Here is a 14,126-nt window from a genome sequence, read left to right on the forward strand (position 1 = left end):
TACCTTTCCACTACTATATCTGATAATCAATTGAAATAGTCTGATTTGTGTTTTGTTGATGGGAATCCTAGAAAGTGTAAACAAGAAGAAATTGTCGTAGGATACAAATAGATACAATGAAATGTCAAGGTCACGGTGGTCAAACTTTGATATATTCAATGGTGAACCACAAGTACCTATGGCGAGTGAAAACTACTTAATTAAATGTACTACTATTGTATAAGTATTTTTTATTTTCATTCGCAATAAGTACCCATGGTTGAACACTACTTAATACTATAAAGCAATAATTTGGGAATTAACACTATTTGATCCTTGGTGTTGGGCCAAGATAGACTTCTTCATGGTAAACTTGAGTAACAACATTTTGAAGTGCTGTAGTATTTTAGAGACCGACATAAAATGTTGCTTAATACAAGGTTTAAGATCAATGGTGAATTTCACGAAGATTGTGAAACATATTGCAACAGAGAGAGAGAAAAAATCAGTGCCATTGCTAGCTTTGATGCAGGTTAAAGGTAAAATTTTACATTACTTTCCAGAAAAACATATTATACATGTAATACAAATTATTCGTAAAGACAAATCTCCGAGCACCGCCTTGGAATCCCACCATATTTCATAAAACAAAAGTGGTCAAGAGATCTTTATGTCATTGCTTATTGCTTATAAAAATGTTAAACTATTACTGGTAAGTTGGAGTAGTAGAATTTGTCTAGATATGCCTGGACTCTTTAGGCTAGTTTCATTTCATTTTTCTGTGTCTGTTATAACTAAACAATGTGTCACAATGTGTACATAATAGTCTGCAACTCCAAGGCCAAGGCCACCAGAAGGGGTCAGATGTCAAAATCACTTGTTTTTCTTGACAATTTTTGAATTGCTAAATATCATTTTTTAGAGAGAAACTTAACAGATTAATGTAAAATTAAGAGGAACGGTAGTCTAGTGGCAAGACCCCGGGCGGCTCGTGACCGAAGGATTGTTGGGACGAATAACGTCACAGCACTGTTTTGTATAGATCTTTGAACAAGATACTTAACTCCGCTTGTTCCAGTCTACTCAGCTGTGAATAAGTATGGGTTGGACAGTGCTGGAATTGTTGAATGCTAGCTGTGAGCGCTGAAATGGCAGCACTGACAAGATATTGGCTGGTATCAAAAGCCCTATAAGCACGGATAATTTGTGAACTGCTTTGAGACAGCATACGAACTAGGTTGTCATAAAGCGGTATATAAGAACCTGGAATTATCGTTATTAATTATAAAATAACATGGTACACAGGTGTGTTATATCCTTTAGGTCAAGATGAAAGCAAAAGTTCAAAGATAAAATTCCAATGATGTTCAAGTGTATTGACAGCTATGACCAACTTATTTTCGCAACCAACCAACCCCACAAAAAACCCACAACAGAGGTTGGTAGTTTTTCTCTAATATTTTATGATTCTGATTTGAAAATTATGTCGATGGCAGATCTTTCTGGTCTAGTCACATGTGGATGCCACAGATCTACCATAAAGACAGCTCTCCACTGGTCTCCCTCGTGTACAACACTGTGAAGGTGGGAGTCATCAAATAGGAGACACTCCCCCCGCCTCCAATCACAGCAAGATCCAGCCACACACAGGTGGCAACTGCTGGGTGTCACTAAACCTACAAATGCAATAATTCATATTTTGTATTTTTCCTTCTTCTGAATAAAACCACATCCGAATTCAATAGTTAATTAGCACATGTAAAAAAAAATGTATTTTCATCACTGTAAATATCTTAGTAGATAATTATTTTGATGACCGTAATACTTTGTAATTTTCTTGCAGCCTAAGACACTTTGTTTTCCAAAAGTAAAATTGAGTTCAATTGAAAGTCATGGGAAAACATGATGAATCTAACTTTAATTGCATGGAATGGAACATCTACATATTACTCAACTGGACTTACAATAAAAAATATATTGCATGCAAACTAAATATGTCGGGGAAATTTCTAAAACTCAGTTTACAAATTTTGTAGTTAATTTTCTGTTTTTTTTTGTATTTTGCAAGAACGTATATAGAGGCTGTATTTCATACTTAAACAGTGGTTATTTAAAAATGGTCAAAAACATGATACATTGTACAAAATAAAATCTAGAGAAGACAGCAGAAAAGTGGATTTTTTTTTTTTTCCTTATTCAAAAAACTTTATATATAATTTGCAACTATCTGTTAAGTACATGTTTGTATAATTACTTCATATGATGGACAACTTTATTAATGTCTTAATAAAATACAACAGTAGGCAGAAAAGGGTGTTCATTGGTTTGCTTCAATATTTTTAAATAAAGTTTTCAGTAAACTTACCTAAATGACACCTCAGTCTGGTGTTTGTTGGGCCATAATGTTCTGTTATGACAGTTCCTGGTTCAATAACTGAGAAAGCCACATTTGCAAACACGTTTTTTGTCATGAGAGATTGAAGAGAGGAAGCAATATCAAATGTTTTTGGACACAAATCAACCATGTCTCTCTGCACTTTACCCTGATTTACCAAGTGTAGGACTTTCCATTGACCATTCGGAGTGCTGTTGACCTTCCAAAAAGCACGGGAGTCTGAATTCACTTGAAAGAATTCTTGACAAATTACGTTGAAATTATCTTCCAATATTTTTACATCAGTTGCAAAGTGAAAGCTGGAAGTCCACCATGGCATAGCTGTAAGGCCATGCAGATAGAATACTTCTGGTTTCTGCTCAGATCTTGTAGGAATATTGGTTTTGAATGAATTCTTTATCCGTTTTAAATCTTGATGTAAGTCTTGCTTGTCTGTGCTGTGTTGGCACAATTTTTCTAGGCGATCTGCAGCATCTGTCAAAACCTCATCATACAAGTTGCATCTGACACACCCAGGACTCTCACATTTCTTAAATTTTATACTTGAATCTGGTCTTGTCATCATCTTAAACACATTAAAATATTTAAGGAAATAAATGACAGATACCGTAAAAGTTATGAGTGCGATAATTATTCCCAAATGGTCCATTATGTGAAACATGCATGTACTTTCGAGATGTTAGTGGGTGTCCACCTATGGGCGCTGACATTTGTAAAATTGCATTATGGATGTCCTCTGTTGTTTTCTTTAGTTTGGGGTTGACACAAGAGAAACTCCGAATGGTTAGAAGTTAGTTGCTGTTAGTTACGGCTTTATACAACATGGCGACATCCATCGAAAGTAAAAAGTAGTCCCGTCAAAAACAGCGGATTGATATTTTTATGTAAAAAAAATCCAAAGTAAAGGTTCATTAGTAAGAAAATAAAAAATAAAATGACAAAACAGTAGATTATATATTTGTTTTTTATAATGTTATGAAGTCGCAACTCATTTATTCGTAGAAATACCTAATAAAATGGGGGTCTTTATTTGCGCATTGATATAAAAGTAGTAGTAATTTGACAGAAAAAGAATGAACGGTGCCCGCTGGAAATGAATCTTAATATTATTTAAAACTTTAATCTAGAAAGATGGATGATCCAAGATTCGAATGGATCGGTAAACAGGTATCGTTGGCACTGGACATTAAAGAAAATGATGTTTTTGAAGATCTCTTGGAAAGAGATGACGGAGAACAGGAACGTGAACTTGGAAAGTTCCTGAACGATACACCAGAAGAACATGAATCCTCGATTCTCTTCTATAAAATCATACGAGAAGAGGAGGAAGAAGTTGAAGTAGAATGCGGTAAATAATCTTATTGTATCTATTTAAACCAATCGAAATTTTGATGCTTGCAATATTTAGTAAGTGCTTGCCACGGATCATCTTGGCTTTTACTTATATATAGATTCATACTAAATTTATTTCTCTAAGTACCTAGATACCTGATACGTATAATATATAGAAAGAAACAACACGGACGTGCGCCGCAATCAAGTAAAGAAAACATCGTCACACGGCGACGATTATGTGTACACTAGACTAAATGTGTTAACACAGAAAAATAATATTGTTGTATACCACACAATGACAATGTAATTAAAATTACACCATTTTTGTTTCATTTCACTATTCTTATTTATTTCTAAAATTGAAATTCAATTATGTGTGTCGGCGTGAAGAAAATAACGTAATCTGTTTTTCGTTTTACAATGTACTTAAAAACAACACAAACACATTTTTTTAATAAAACTTATTTTAATGATATGTGAGACTAAGAAGACTTAATTTGTGACTTAAAACAAATAATAATGAAAAGAAAAATACCAAACAATGTTTCGCCCTGAAAAAATTGTTTTAGGGCGAAACAACCTGGCGCTAAACAACCTAGGGCGAACTGGATTTGGGGTGAAACAACCCGGAACCATATTTAACACCACAGGGGTTCGTTACAGATGTCTGAAATACACATATATGCTAAACTGATATGGATCACTGCACACTTACTAAGTGTAACAGGAGATGGGAAAATGCACAGCCTGACCAGGGTTCAAACCCAGGACCATGCGATATCTAGAAAGAGTTGCTCTACCAATTTGAGCTACTTAGTTGCTAGCCCAAGTTTCCTCTGGACCAAACACCAGACTTAAACATTTTGACATAAAGATGTCTGGTGTGGGGCCAAAGCGCACAGCTATATGAAAACATGGAATTCTCCGACACCGTTTGGTATCGGGGAATGACTAATCAACAAAGAGACAGAAATCTAGATAATTAACCCAGTCCAAATCCGCTACATTCCTCCCTCCTTTTTTAAGTCTTTGCCCCCAAAGACACTCATTTATAACCCAAGTTTTGTATGACCCCTTATACTGTACCAAGCATGCAATGCTTAAAACAAGGGTTAGTCCTGAGACCATCCAAAATCTAGATGGACGCTCTACCAATTGAGCTACCCAGGTTGCCAATGATTGACCTAGTCAAGGTTCACTACATTCAAATATTTAATCTTTTAGATGATACTTATAGTGTAAATTTTCCAAATTTAAGCCACACGGTCCTTTCAAACGTAATGAAAAAAAGCCCTGTAAGAGACATATAATACAGTTTGAGTGTCGGTGAAAACTTGCAGGAGCTCAGGTAAGGGACCAAGGGAAAATATGACAACACTGGACTGGATCAGCCACTTGTGCATTTTCTACTGTCAGCTATTCTATTACCAGTGAAAATTTGAAAACTTTGCAAATGTTTTGCAACTTTTTGATTTAGGAAGGGACTGGTAATCTCTAGCTTTGGAAATTATGGAAGAAAAATAACTGCATGATCATCATAATTATCTGTTATAGCATTTCTTTTTCAGGTATTTCTGATTTATCACTGATCTATATGTGCCTTTGTAGATTCAGATGACTCAGAATTGGATTGGTATAATACTGGTAACCAAAGCACCTGTGCAAGTCATTGATTTTTGCATTTTTTGTTCACATTCATTTTAGATTTGTCATTTGATTCAGTGTCACAAGATTGCTTTTAAACTTACAACATTCTTCAGGTTAAATGTGTGGTTTCTTTCTAGATCTGTTGTCATTAAAGAAATTGTCTGTGCAAGTGTTCCTTGTAAACTTTGAAAAATCTTTTTTTTAAACAAAACCAAAAACAATAGCCTTTTTAAAAACATCAAACTTTCTCATAGTAAACGAAAGAAAATGAAATAAAAAGGCAGTTTGACAAGACACATTTTATCCTATAAACAGAAAATTAAGAACAAACACACTTAATTGTAAATAAAAAGAAAGAATGAACAGTTGTAAAATATGTGAAAATGTCCAATGTCAAATTCAGGACTAATTCAATAGAGCATTGAAAGTAGGTTTTGACTCCCCAAAGTGAGGTAGCTTTAAATTTGACTCTTCGGTTTTAAAGAACATGTACCAGGTATGTCTTTCTGACTTACCATTTCAACTCTCCACCATACAGAATAAATTCTATTTCATCTTAAATTAATTGAAATTGCCACATTGGTCCATAGAATTAAAAAAAAAAAATGGAAATTAACGATTTTAGCCCATAAATACAATTGTATATAATGTTATTATACATTTACCTTGTAATAAACAGGTAATTTAATAATTATAAGGTAATGTTAATTTTCACTGTATTTAAATAATTAAGCTACTGATGATGAGTAATGAGCTCCTTGATTTTTTTTTTTTCGTGTCTTGCTTTCAATTAATGCTTGAATTTTTAATATGTTAATAGAGGTAAAGAATGCAACAATCATTCAAAAGACATTACCTTTTGTCATTTATACTGAAATGGATTGTGTACAAAAGTCAGATTTTCATTAGTATTGCAACATATTGATATTTATTGAATCAACCACTAAATATGTTATTAAAATACAATATTTGGATTCTTCTATATATATATATATTAACGTTATGTCAATTTCAAAACATAGTTAGTTAAAAATCATCAGTTCATGATAATATTTCATTCAAACTTTGATTATTTTATTTTTTTCATATCTATACATGCTAATAATTTCATAATCACAAATGGAGGATTAATGCCAAAATATTTCATTGTTGGATTTTAAACTTAACGTTCAATGTACCAAGACTGTATTTCTTCTGAATTAGTTGATTCAGTTTATTAAATCAGTTGGCTGTTCTCCAAAAACACAACAATCAGATCTTATTTGATAGTGTATCTGGACGTATTGCAGTAAAGTACATCAGACAGACATTTCAAGTTAGAATTGACACTTTGAATGTGTTTTTCTTTGTATTTAAGATTGTTATAACAATTAAGAATGCTTTTTATATCGCTTGCAAAAGCATGTGGGGAGCACTTTGTGTGTGTGGAGGGGGAGGGGGGAATGGTTGCATACTATACTAATCATCATACCGTATTTGATTTGAAGATTGTTTTTGTTAAGTTTACAGGTTCATCTTGAATGGTGTATTATGTGTAAGAATCTGCTGCAGTGTGCTTATATTTTATTAGGGTTAATTAAATAGTTATAATACTATCAAATTTGTATATAAATTTATGAATAACATGAAGTAATATTTTAAGGCCAAATAAAAACAAATAACATTTTTCTTGTTAAGGCTAATTACAAAAAATTAAAAGAGCATGCAGGTTGGTAAATATTTGTATTTTGCCATCTACCAGGTATTTTTGTGTCGCCTGCAATGCGAGGTGACATATATATATATAGGCCCTTGGGTTGATTGAACTCAAACTTGGTACACATACTGTATACCAATGTAGCTTAGACAAGTTTGCATTTCAGAAGTTTACATGTATTTTTTGTGGAGTTATGCCCCTTTTATCGCCAAATAAGGGCATTGTGTAGTAAATGCAAGAACTTTTTTCTTAATTATTCGATGCGTTTCAATTTTTTTACGGTAATGTTCGAGATTCAACTTTCCGCATTTTGTCATATCATACTTGACATGGCAACGCTGTTCATCGTTGTTCCGTAAAATTTTGCTTGTTTACGTGATAACTCAAGCTACTAAAAGTGCTGAGCAGGCGACACATCCACTCCTGTGGAATTCTTGTTTTTACATAGATTATATATAAAGATCAAAAATCCTGACTTTAAAATTTCTTGATGAAAACTTGCATAACATTCTGTAGTGCAGAGTTAGACCAAATTTAAGGTTAGGTAGGTACAATATGTTTTATGGAAAAAGGACCAGATATCTTTTATATTAGGTCTAAAGATTTGTGGGGTAGTGCTTATGAGGATTAATAATTATTTCAAACTTGGTATTTGTAAACATTTTGAAATAAGTTTCGTGTGTTTTGTAATCATGTTAATTCTATTACATTTTCTTCATTGTGTGGAATTTGTGATGTTAATGTTCAGTTGACGATTTATTTGTAGAGCCAGAAATCCCCAGCATTGAGGAGGAGGAAGAGGGTGCTGAGGGTGAAGGAGAACAGCAGACAGGTGACGGGGAGGGTGAGGGGGGAGACCAACCCCTCCCTGTCTCATCACCCACAGGTACAGGTGATGGAGAGGATCAAACACCCAGAAAGGGAACAGGTAAACAACGATGATGCTTTCAAAAACCTCTCCATATGGTTGAATTCATGAAATACTATAAGATAGAGCAAGCTAGGACAGATCATGGAATAAATCTATTTCTCTCATTTCCTTGTGTGTAAGATAGAGCTGTCCAGGGTAAGAAAGGGGTGTAGGAAATTTCTATCTTACACCCCATTTCACATTTATATAACGTGACGTCACAATGGCTCAACAATGACGTGACGTCACAAATTCTGATGCGGAAAAGGCGATGTGATGAAATTAAAACCTTTTACGATATATTTAACGTACACATTAGAAGGATGAGATTAATTTTTCTGCGCAAACATTGTTTGCAAATATGGGGTACGCTTAATCTAGCTGAATGATTCATGTTTTCATCTAAAAAGCTCGGGGGGGGGATAAATATTTTCAAAATGGTAGCAAGTTCAAACACATTTTCATGGTTTCTTAGCTTATTCTGGTAGTTGGAATGAGAGAAAAATACTCTTTCATGTCTAGGGGTATAGGATAGAGAAATTCCACCTTCAGGATTTTCAAATTTGGCAAAACCCTCAGCTTTACCAAATTTGAAAACCCCTCTGGTGAAATTTCACTATCCTACACCACTTGACATGAAAGAGTCTTATAATCCTTTGGCAGGAATGTTATATTGTGTTGAATGAAATAAAAATCAGGAGGACTATGATAATTGTATTGGTACTTCCACTACCTATATTAAACTTTGATTGGGAAAAATAATAAAGATTGAAGATTTTCTATTATAAATAGGTGACCACATTAAAATATTGTATAATGCCTTGTGCTACAGGAGTATAGATGGTGCAGATGCCCCACCCCTCAGTCAATTGTATGTGGTGTGTTGTGTATTACTAAAGCACACACACATATGTAATACAAATGTATACGGATTGTGAAGTTGAGATCTATGACATTACCTTGCCATGTGCCTTGTGCATTGCACTTATCTTCACAAAAATCTTTTTTTGTTCTTTTAACTGTTATACCACAATGTTCCACCGTTCAAATTAATGTTATCAGTGTATGCTTTTGAATATATTCACAAGTTTTGTTTTAATCATCCAGTAAGCTAATTAGTTACTGGTACATAATGATAAAACTTTGTAAACTTGAATACATCAGTTGAAACATATTATAATGAAGATGCATTTCTGAAAAGAATCCATGAATTGTTATCCTTGATGTTTATTTGTGTGGTAATATGTTGGCGAGTGTTTATGTTGACAATGTTATCGTTGACGTTTATTTGTGTGGTAATATGTTGGTGAGTGTTTATGTTGACAATGTATGTGTGTTGTTTATGTTGACAATGTATGTGTTGTTTATGTAGACAATGCATGTGTTGTTTATGTAGACAATGCATGTGTTGTTTATGTTGACAATGTATGTGTTGTTTATGTAGACAATGCATGTGTTGTTAATGTTGACAATGTATGTGTTGGGTAGGTTGACAATGCATGTGTTTTGTAGGTTGTTTGATGTATGTAAGTGTATGTATTGGTGTTATAGGTAAGAAAAAGAAGAAGGGCAAGGACACACCCACTAGTGATGAGCAAAAGGACGAAGATACCACCAAGACGCCAGTCCCTGAAGGAGAGTCTGCTGCGGACGGGGAAGAGCAGCAAGGCGAGGACGATGAACAAGACAACAAGATCCCTAAAACTGTGAGTCATGCTTTATGGAATGGTCTCATTTTATGATAATTTTACAGTCTACTCAGCTGTACAAATGGGACTTGCATACTAAACATTGATCCTATCCCAAAGGTTGTTCTTCCCGGCATGATCCTTTATAGCAGTAATGTCACTAGTTCCAGGATCTGTTCTCTTTACTCTACCTTTCATGGTGCACATTTTTTGAGGGATCTTACAGTAGAGCATTTGTTTCAATTAAAAAATGTCAGTATGGAATCTCTGCTGACTAGAACTGGGATGGGGAAGGGGTTGATGTTTTGTAAAGAATATGTACATCGCTCATAAAAGAAGAAATATGCAATATGTTCAATCATTTATGAACTTCATTTTCCTTTCTGTTATAATCTCCAGAAAATCATTAAGCAGAAAGTGATGCGTACCTACCTGTACATGTGTTACCAACATCTGCCTGAGGAGCTAGCCGACCAGGACTGTGTGTACTTTCTGAGAAACACTCCAGGCATGGTATTTCTCCCAAACAGCGCTGAAGAGGCAGACGAAACCCTGCCATCCTATTTTGAAATTGGCATCCTCAACGGACATTCTCTTGTCATGTTGGAACAGATTATTTCACAAGTAAGTTTAATTTTACCATTCAGTTCCTGCAATATTTTGAAAGATGAATGTATGTTATCAAAATGTCTGTTCTGAGGTCAAGAAGAGTATTGACATTGTTTGAACCATAGTTTTGCTATGAGCCAAGTTTTCTATTTTCGAGCAATCTTGGGCATTCTGTATCAGATATTAAATTTTTTAGATGTTGTCTCACTCTCTTCTCTTCTAGATATGAAAATATCGAACTTTCCCTTACAGAAATATTGAGTCTCTGGCACACTATTGCTGCGATATCGCCAGAATGTTCTGGTGCACTTGCTGCAATATAGCCGGAATGTTCTGGTGCAGTTGCAACGATATCGCTACAGGCTAGTGTTCTGGTGATATTGTGACTCACCCACTCTGCATGTCTTAGCAAGCAAGATTGAGATTACCACAATCAGAAATATATGACAATATTGCAGCAGGGTTGTTGAGTATATATATACATAGTTTAGATAATAATTCAGAGCTTATATTCAACAGAGATTTATTAGAAATTTTATTTAGTATTTGCTATTTTTCTTAAACAATTTAAAATAGTGTAGCATCTGTAGCAGAATTCAAAATGAATTTTGGAGATTAAACTTTCTCATTGAATAGCCATATGTCTTTGCACTATTGTGTTGCATTAAGAATTTAGCCTTTGCTAAGGCCCTCCAAATTTGATGTAAAAATATGCCTTCAGAATCTTGATGAAATGTTTTTTAATTCATGTTCATATTTGTCACAGGTTTACATGCCTCTACTGTCATACAATCAACAAAAGAACAGTGAGATGCGTAAAGAGGCCAGTCCACCCAGTCGTACAGACACACAGATGTCGGTGAAGACTGACGGTGAAGGGGACGCGGATGATTCCAAAGACAATGTCAATGTGGCCGAGTCTCGTGCCAAGGCTCTTTTGCGTGACGAGTTTCTAATCAACATGCAAAAGTTTGCTTCCAGTATTAACCGCACGATACAACAAATCGAGGGCGAGGTTCGTCTCGAGATTCCAGAGATCGAAATGAGTGACAATGTGGAGGAAGTGCTAGCTAATAATGACTTGATGCAGGTGATCAGAGACACTTGTGGTGACTGGGCCAAACGTATACGTGGCGCTCTGGAGACGCAGATGAAAAAGGTGCCATTAGGTAAAGGACCTCTGGCTGAAATTGATTTCTGGCGGGAGAGAAATGCCGCCCTGAGTGCACTTACAGAACAGTTGAAGATTCCTAAGGTGGCGCAGATGTTAGAAGTGTACAGTCATGTGGAGAACGACTTCGACGACATCAAAGTGGAACTCAATAAACTTTACGTTGAGGCTAAAGACAATGTCCGCTTCTTGTCCACACTAGAGCGTCACTTCAAAAACATTACCCATGGTGCCACATTCCAGGTTGTCATAGAAACGGTTCCTTCGATGATGAATGCCCTACGAATGGTGTGGATCATCTCCCGACATTACAATAAGGATGAACGTATGGTGCCCCTGATGGAGAGGATTGCATGGGAGCTTGCAGAGCGTGTGGCTCGTGTCATCAACATCAGGACTATATTTAAGTAAGTCAGATAATTTTTTTGAAAAAAATGTTCAAATTGACAAATTTCGAATTATCGAAGGAAATAAATTCTTATTCAAGAACATAACCTATTGTTTAATAGGTAACATTACTTTTAATGAAAGGAATTCCTTGCTCCATTCCAAATGATAACCAGTGCTGGAATATCTAATCAACTGGTCAAAATACAATTTAGAATATTCATACATCTTCTGCTCTACAGTCAGTAAGTTTATATACCGTATATATCTTATCAATAAGCCCATGCTTGGTAATAAGCCAACCCATATAAATTCCAGTTAGTAAGAAATGCCAACAAAAGCTTTGTCATTGTCATATAATAAGCCCATCCTCCTACTTTCAGGCAGAGATTATGTGTTGGCCGCCTGGGCCTATTACAGGATAACTATGGTACCTTAGGTGTTGATAAGCAGTTTTACAAAGGATTTCCAAATAATTATATAGCCTATACACATCAAAATAAATTTTCATTCATTTCATTGTGTTTTAATGGCAAATTTTAATCAGAACAATCTGTCTTTGAAAGTCACAATACTATACAAAAGGTAAGTGTGACAAAAGTTAATTTCTACAACTGTCTTATGTTACTTAGAGATGGAACTGAGGAGGTGAAGAGGAAGACCCAGGAGGCTAAAAAAATGTTACTAGTGTGGAAAGAGTCCTACTTCGATGTGAGGGCAAAGATTGAGGCGTCGGGTCGCGATCAACGTTGGGAGTTTGACAGACGAAGACTGTTTGAGAGAACAGACTACATGGCTAGCATCTGTCAAAATCTCTATGATGTCGCTGAGGTATGTACTCAAGAGTTAAAATATTGTACTGATGCTTTTGTAATGGTTATTTTAAAGGAAAATAGATTCTACGCAAATTCAATTTTCAACAAATAACTGTTAATTTTTTATCAATAAAATGTAGATATATTTTATGACATCTCACTATTAGTACACTTTAGAAACAGTAAAAGATCGTTAAGATCTTTGACTTTTGCACAATGAAGCTATCATCCATGGATATATTCCTGTTATCTTCCCTGTCCTCAATGTGTCCAAAAGGTAAAGGATGGCAACCTAGTGATGAATAGGTGTACATAAGTACTGCACAATTTCTTATTAAAAAAAATCATTTTCGATATATATATTTTTTTCTTTTTTTTCTTTTTTTCCCCTATATATCAAAAACCTAAATTGACTGTTAAGGTTAAATGATTAGCCTTGTTTTTTTCCTAGTTTATCCTCTTCATGAAATTATCGATGATGTTTTGAATGTTAACAGGTACTCGAGGAGTTCTACAATATCTTTGGACCAGAGCTGAAGGCGGTGACAGGAGACCCAAAGAGAATTGAGGAGGTGCTGATACGAGTGGATGCTTTGGTGAAACCCCTGGAAGAGGTAGGTTTATATAACTACAGTAAAAGTGTTATCTAAGGTTTAGTCCATACACAAACAATGTACATGTTAGACGTGTCTCAATGATTCAATACTGACTGGTCCCTTGCTCAAGCTAGGGCTGAAGCTAGACAATGGGACCAGTTGGTTTTGAAACGTTGCGACACATTTAACACCTTCTTTGATAATGCCTATTTCCAAACTGATGAATGTTTTAGAAGATACTGTGAAACTGAAAATTTTAGCGTTTTAGAAATGCTGACGATTGTCCATGTTTCGTAGATTAGCATGTAAACAGTCACATGTAAACAATCATATGTAAACATCCACACACACAATTTTTATTTATAGATTTCAGAAACATAGCCTAATGCGAAAATGTCCACACATGAAAATTTCCATTTTTTCGATATTTGATAATTTGAAATTTGAGACAGGACCAGTCATGTATATAGTCTATAACGAGGCTTATAGCATTTGATGTAATTTCATAGCACATATTTGACTTGTACATTTTGGTGCATTTTGTGTCAAATCTATCAATGATTTTCTTTTGATTCCTGTTGTACACAATTTTTACCGAGGTATACATTTATTTGTAACAACTTGTAATAAATTTAATGATCCATATGCATGTATATGCATGTGAAATCCTGAAGGAAAATAAAAACATTAAATTTTATTATGATGTGCGGTTCAGTACCCAGTCATACAGCAAGCTTTTATTAAAAGTTCAATAGTCAAATAAAAACCAGTAATACCACAGCATGAATTGAAATAGGCCGTTTATTATAAAAACGACGTAAAATAAAATCATGTATACAAAACATGTCACGTCGTTTCTTCCAAAAACAACGTAAAATAAAAACATGTATACACAACA

The 14,126-nt window shown here is 34.7% G+C and overlaps 2 protein-coding genes across 3 annotated transcripts in view; one reads left to right on the forward strand and one right to left on the reverse strand.

Moving 5' to 3' along the window:
- Positions 1 to 1,422: 1,422 nt before the first annotated feature.
- LOC110461342 (aspartate beta-hydroxylase domain-containing protein 2-like) lies at positions 1,423 to 3,100 on the reverse strand. The gene is made up of 2 exons (XM_021514783.1): positions 2,345 to 3,100; positions 1,423 to 1,655 (listed from the first exon to the last, which is right to left on the reverse strand). Exons 1-2 carry the CDS (start codon positions 3,033 to 3,035, stop codon positions 1,441 to 1,443), a joined length of 906 nt encoding a protein of 301 aa, XP_021370458.1. The 5' UTR covers positions 3,036 to 3,100; the 3' UTR covers positions 1,423 to 1,440.
- A 337-nt stretch (positions 3,101 to 3,437) lies between these two features.
- Positions 3,438 to 14,126, forward strand: part of LOC110461388 (dynein heavy chain 10, axonemal-like) — a 73,671-nt gene continuing 62,982 nt past the window's right edge. For both annotated transcript variants that reach the window (XM_021514837.1, XM_021514838.1), the window contains exons 1-7: positions 3,438 to 3,722; positions 7,819 to 7,980; positions 9,514 to 9,668; positions 10,050 to 10,274; positions 11,026 to 11,837; positions 12,450 to 12,648; positions 13,130 to 13,246. In XM_021514837.1, the coding sequence (XP_021370512.1) occupies positions 3,506 to 3,722; positions 7,819 to 7,980; positions 9,514 to 9,668; positions 10,050 to 10,274; positions 11,026 to 11,837; positions 12,450 to 12,648; positions 13,130 to 13,246 (1,887 nt within the window). In that variant the 5' untranslated portion in view covers positions 3,438 to 3,505. The remainder of the gene's footprint in view (positions 3,723 to 7,818; positions 7,981 to 9,513; positions 9,669 to 10,049; positions 10,275 to 11,025; positions 11,838 to 12,449; positions 12,649 to 13,129; positions 13,247 to 14,126) is intronic.

The sequence above is a fragment of the Mizuhopecten yessoensis genome, unplaced genomic scaffold (assembly GCF_002113885.1).
Source record: "Mizuhopecten yessoensis strain PY_sf001 unplaced genomic scaffold, ASM211388v2 scaffold10603, whole genome shotgun sequence".
NCBI lineage: Eukaryota > Metazoa > Mollusca > Bivalvia > Pectinida > Pectinidae > Mizuhopecten > Mizuhopecten yessoensis.

What these genes read in the sequence shown, in the direction of transcription:
- LOC110461342 (XM_021514783.1), bottom strand. Translation starts at nt 3,035, where the DNA reads ATGTTTCACATAATGGACCATTTGGGAATAATTATCGCACTCATAACT. An exon ending in CAGACTGAGGTGTCATTTAG is followed by an intron (nt 1,656 to 2,344) that starts GTAAGTTTACTG and finishes TTGCATTTGTAG; the next exon opens with GTTTAGTGACACCCAGCAGT.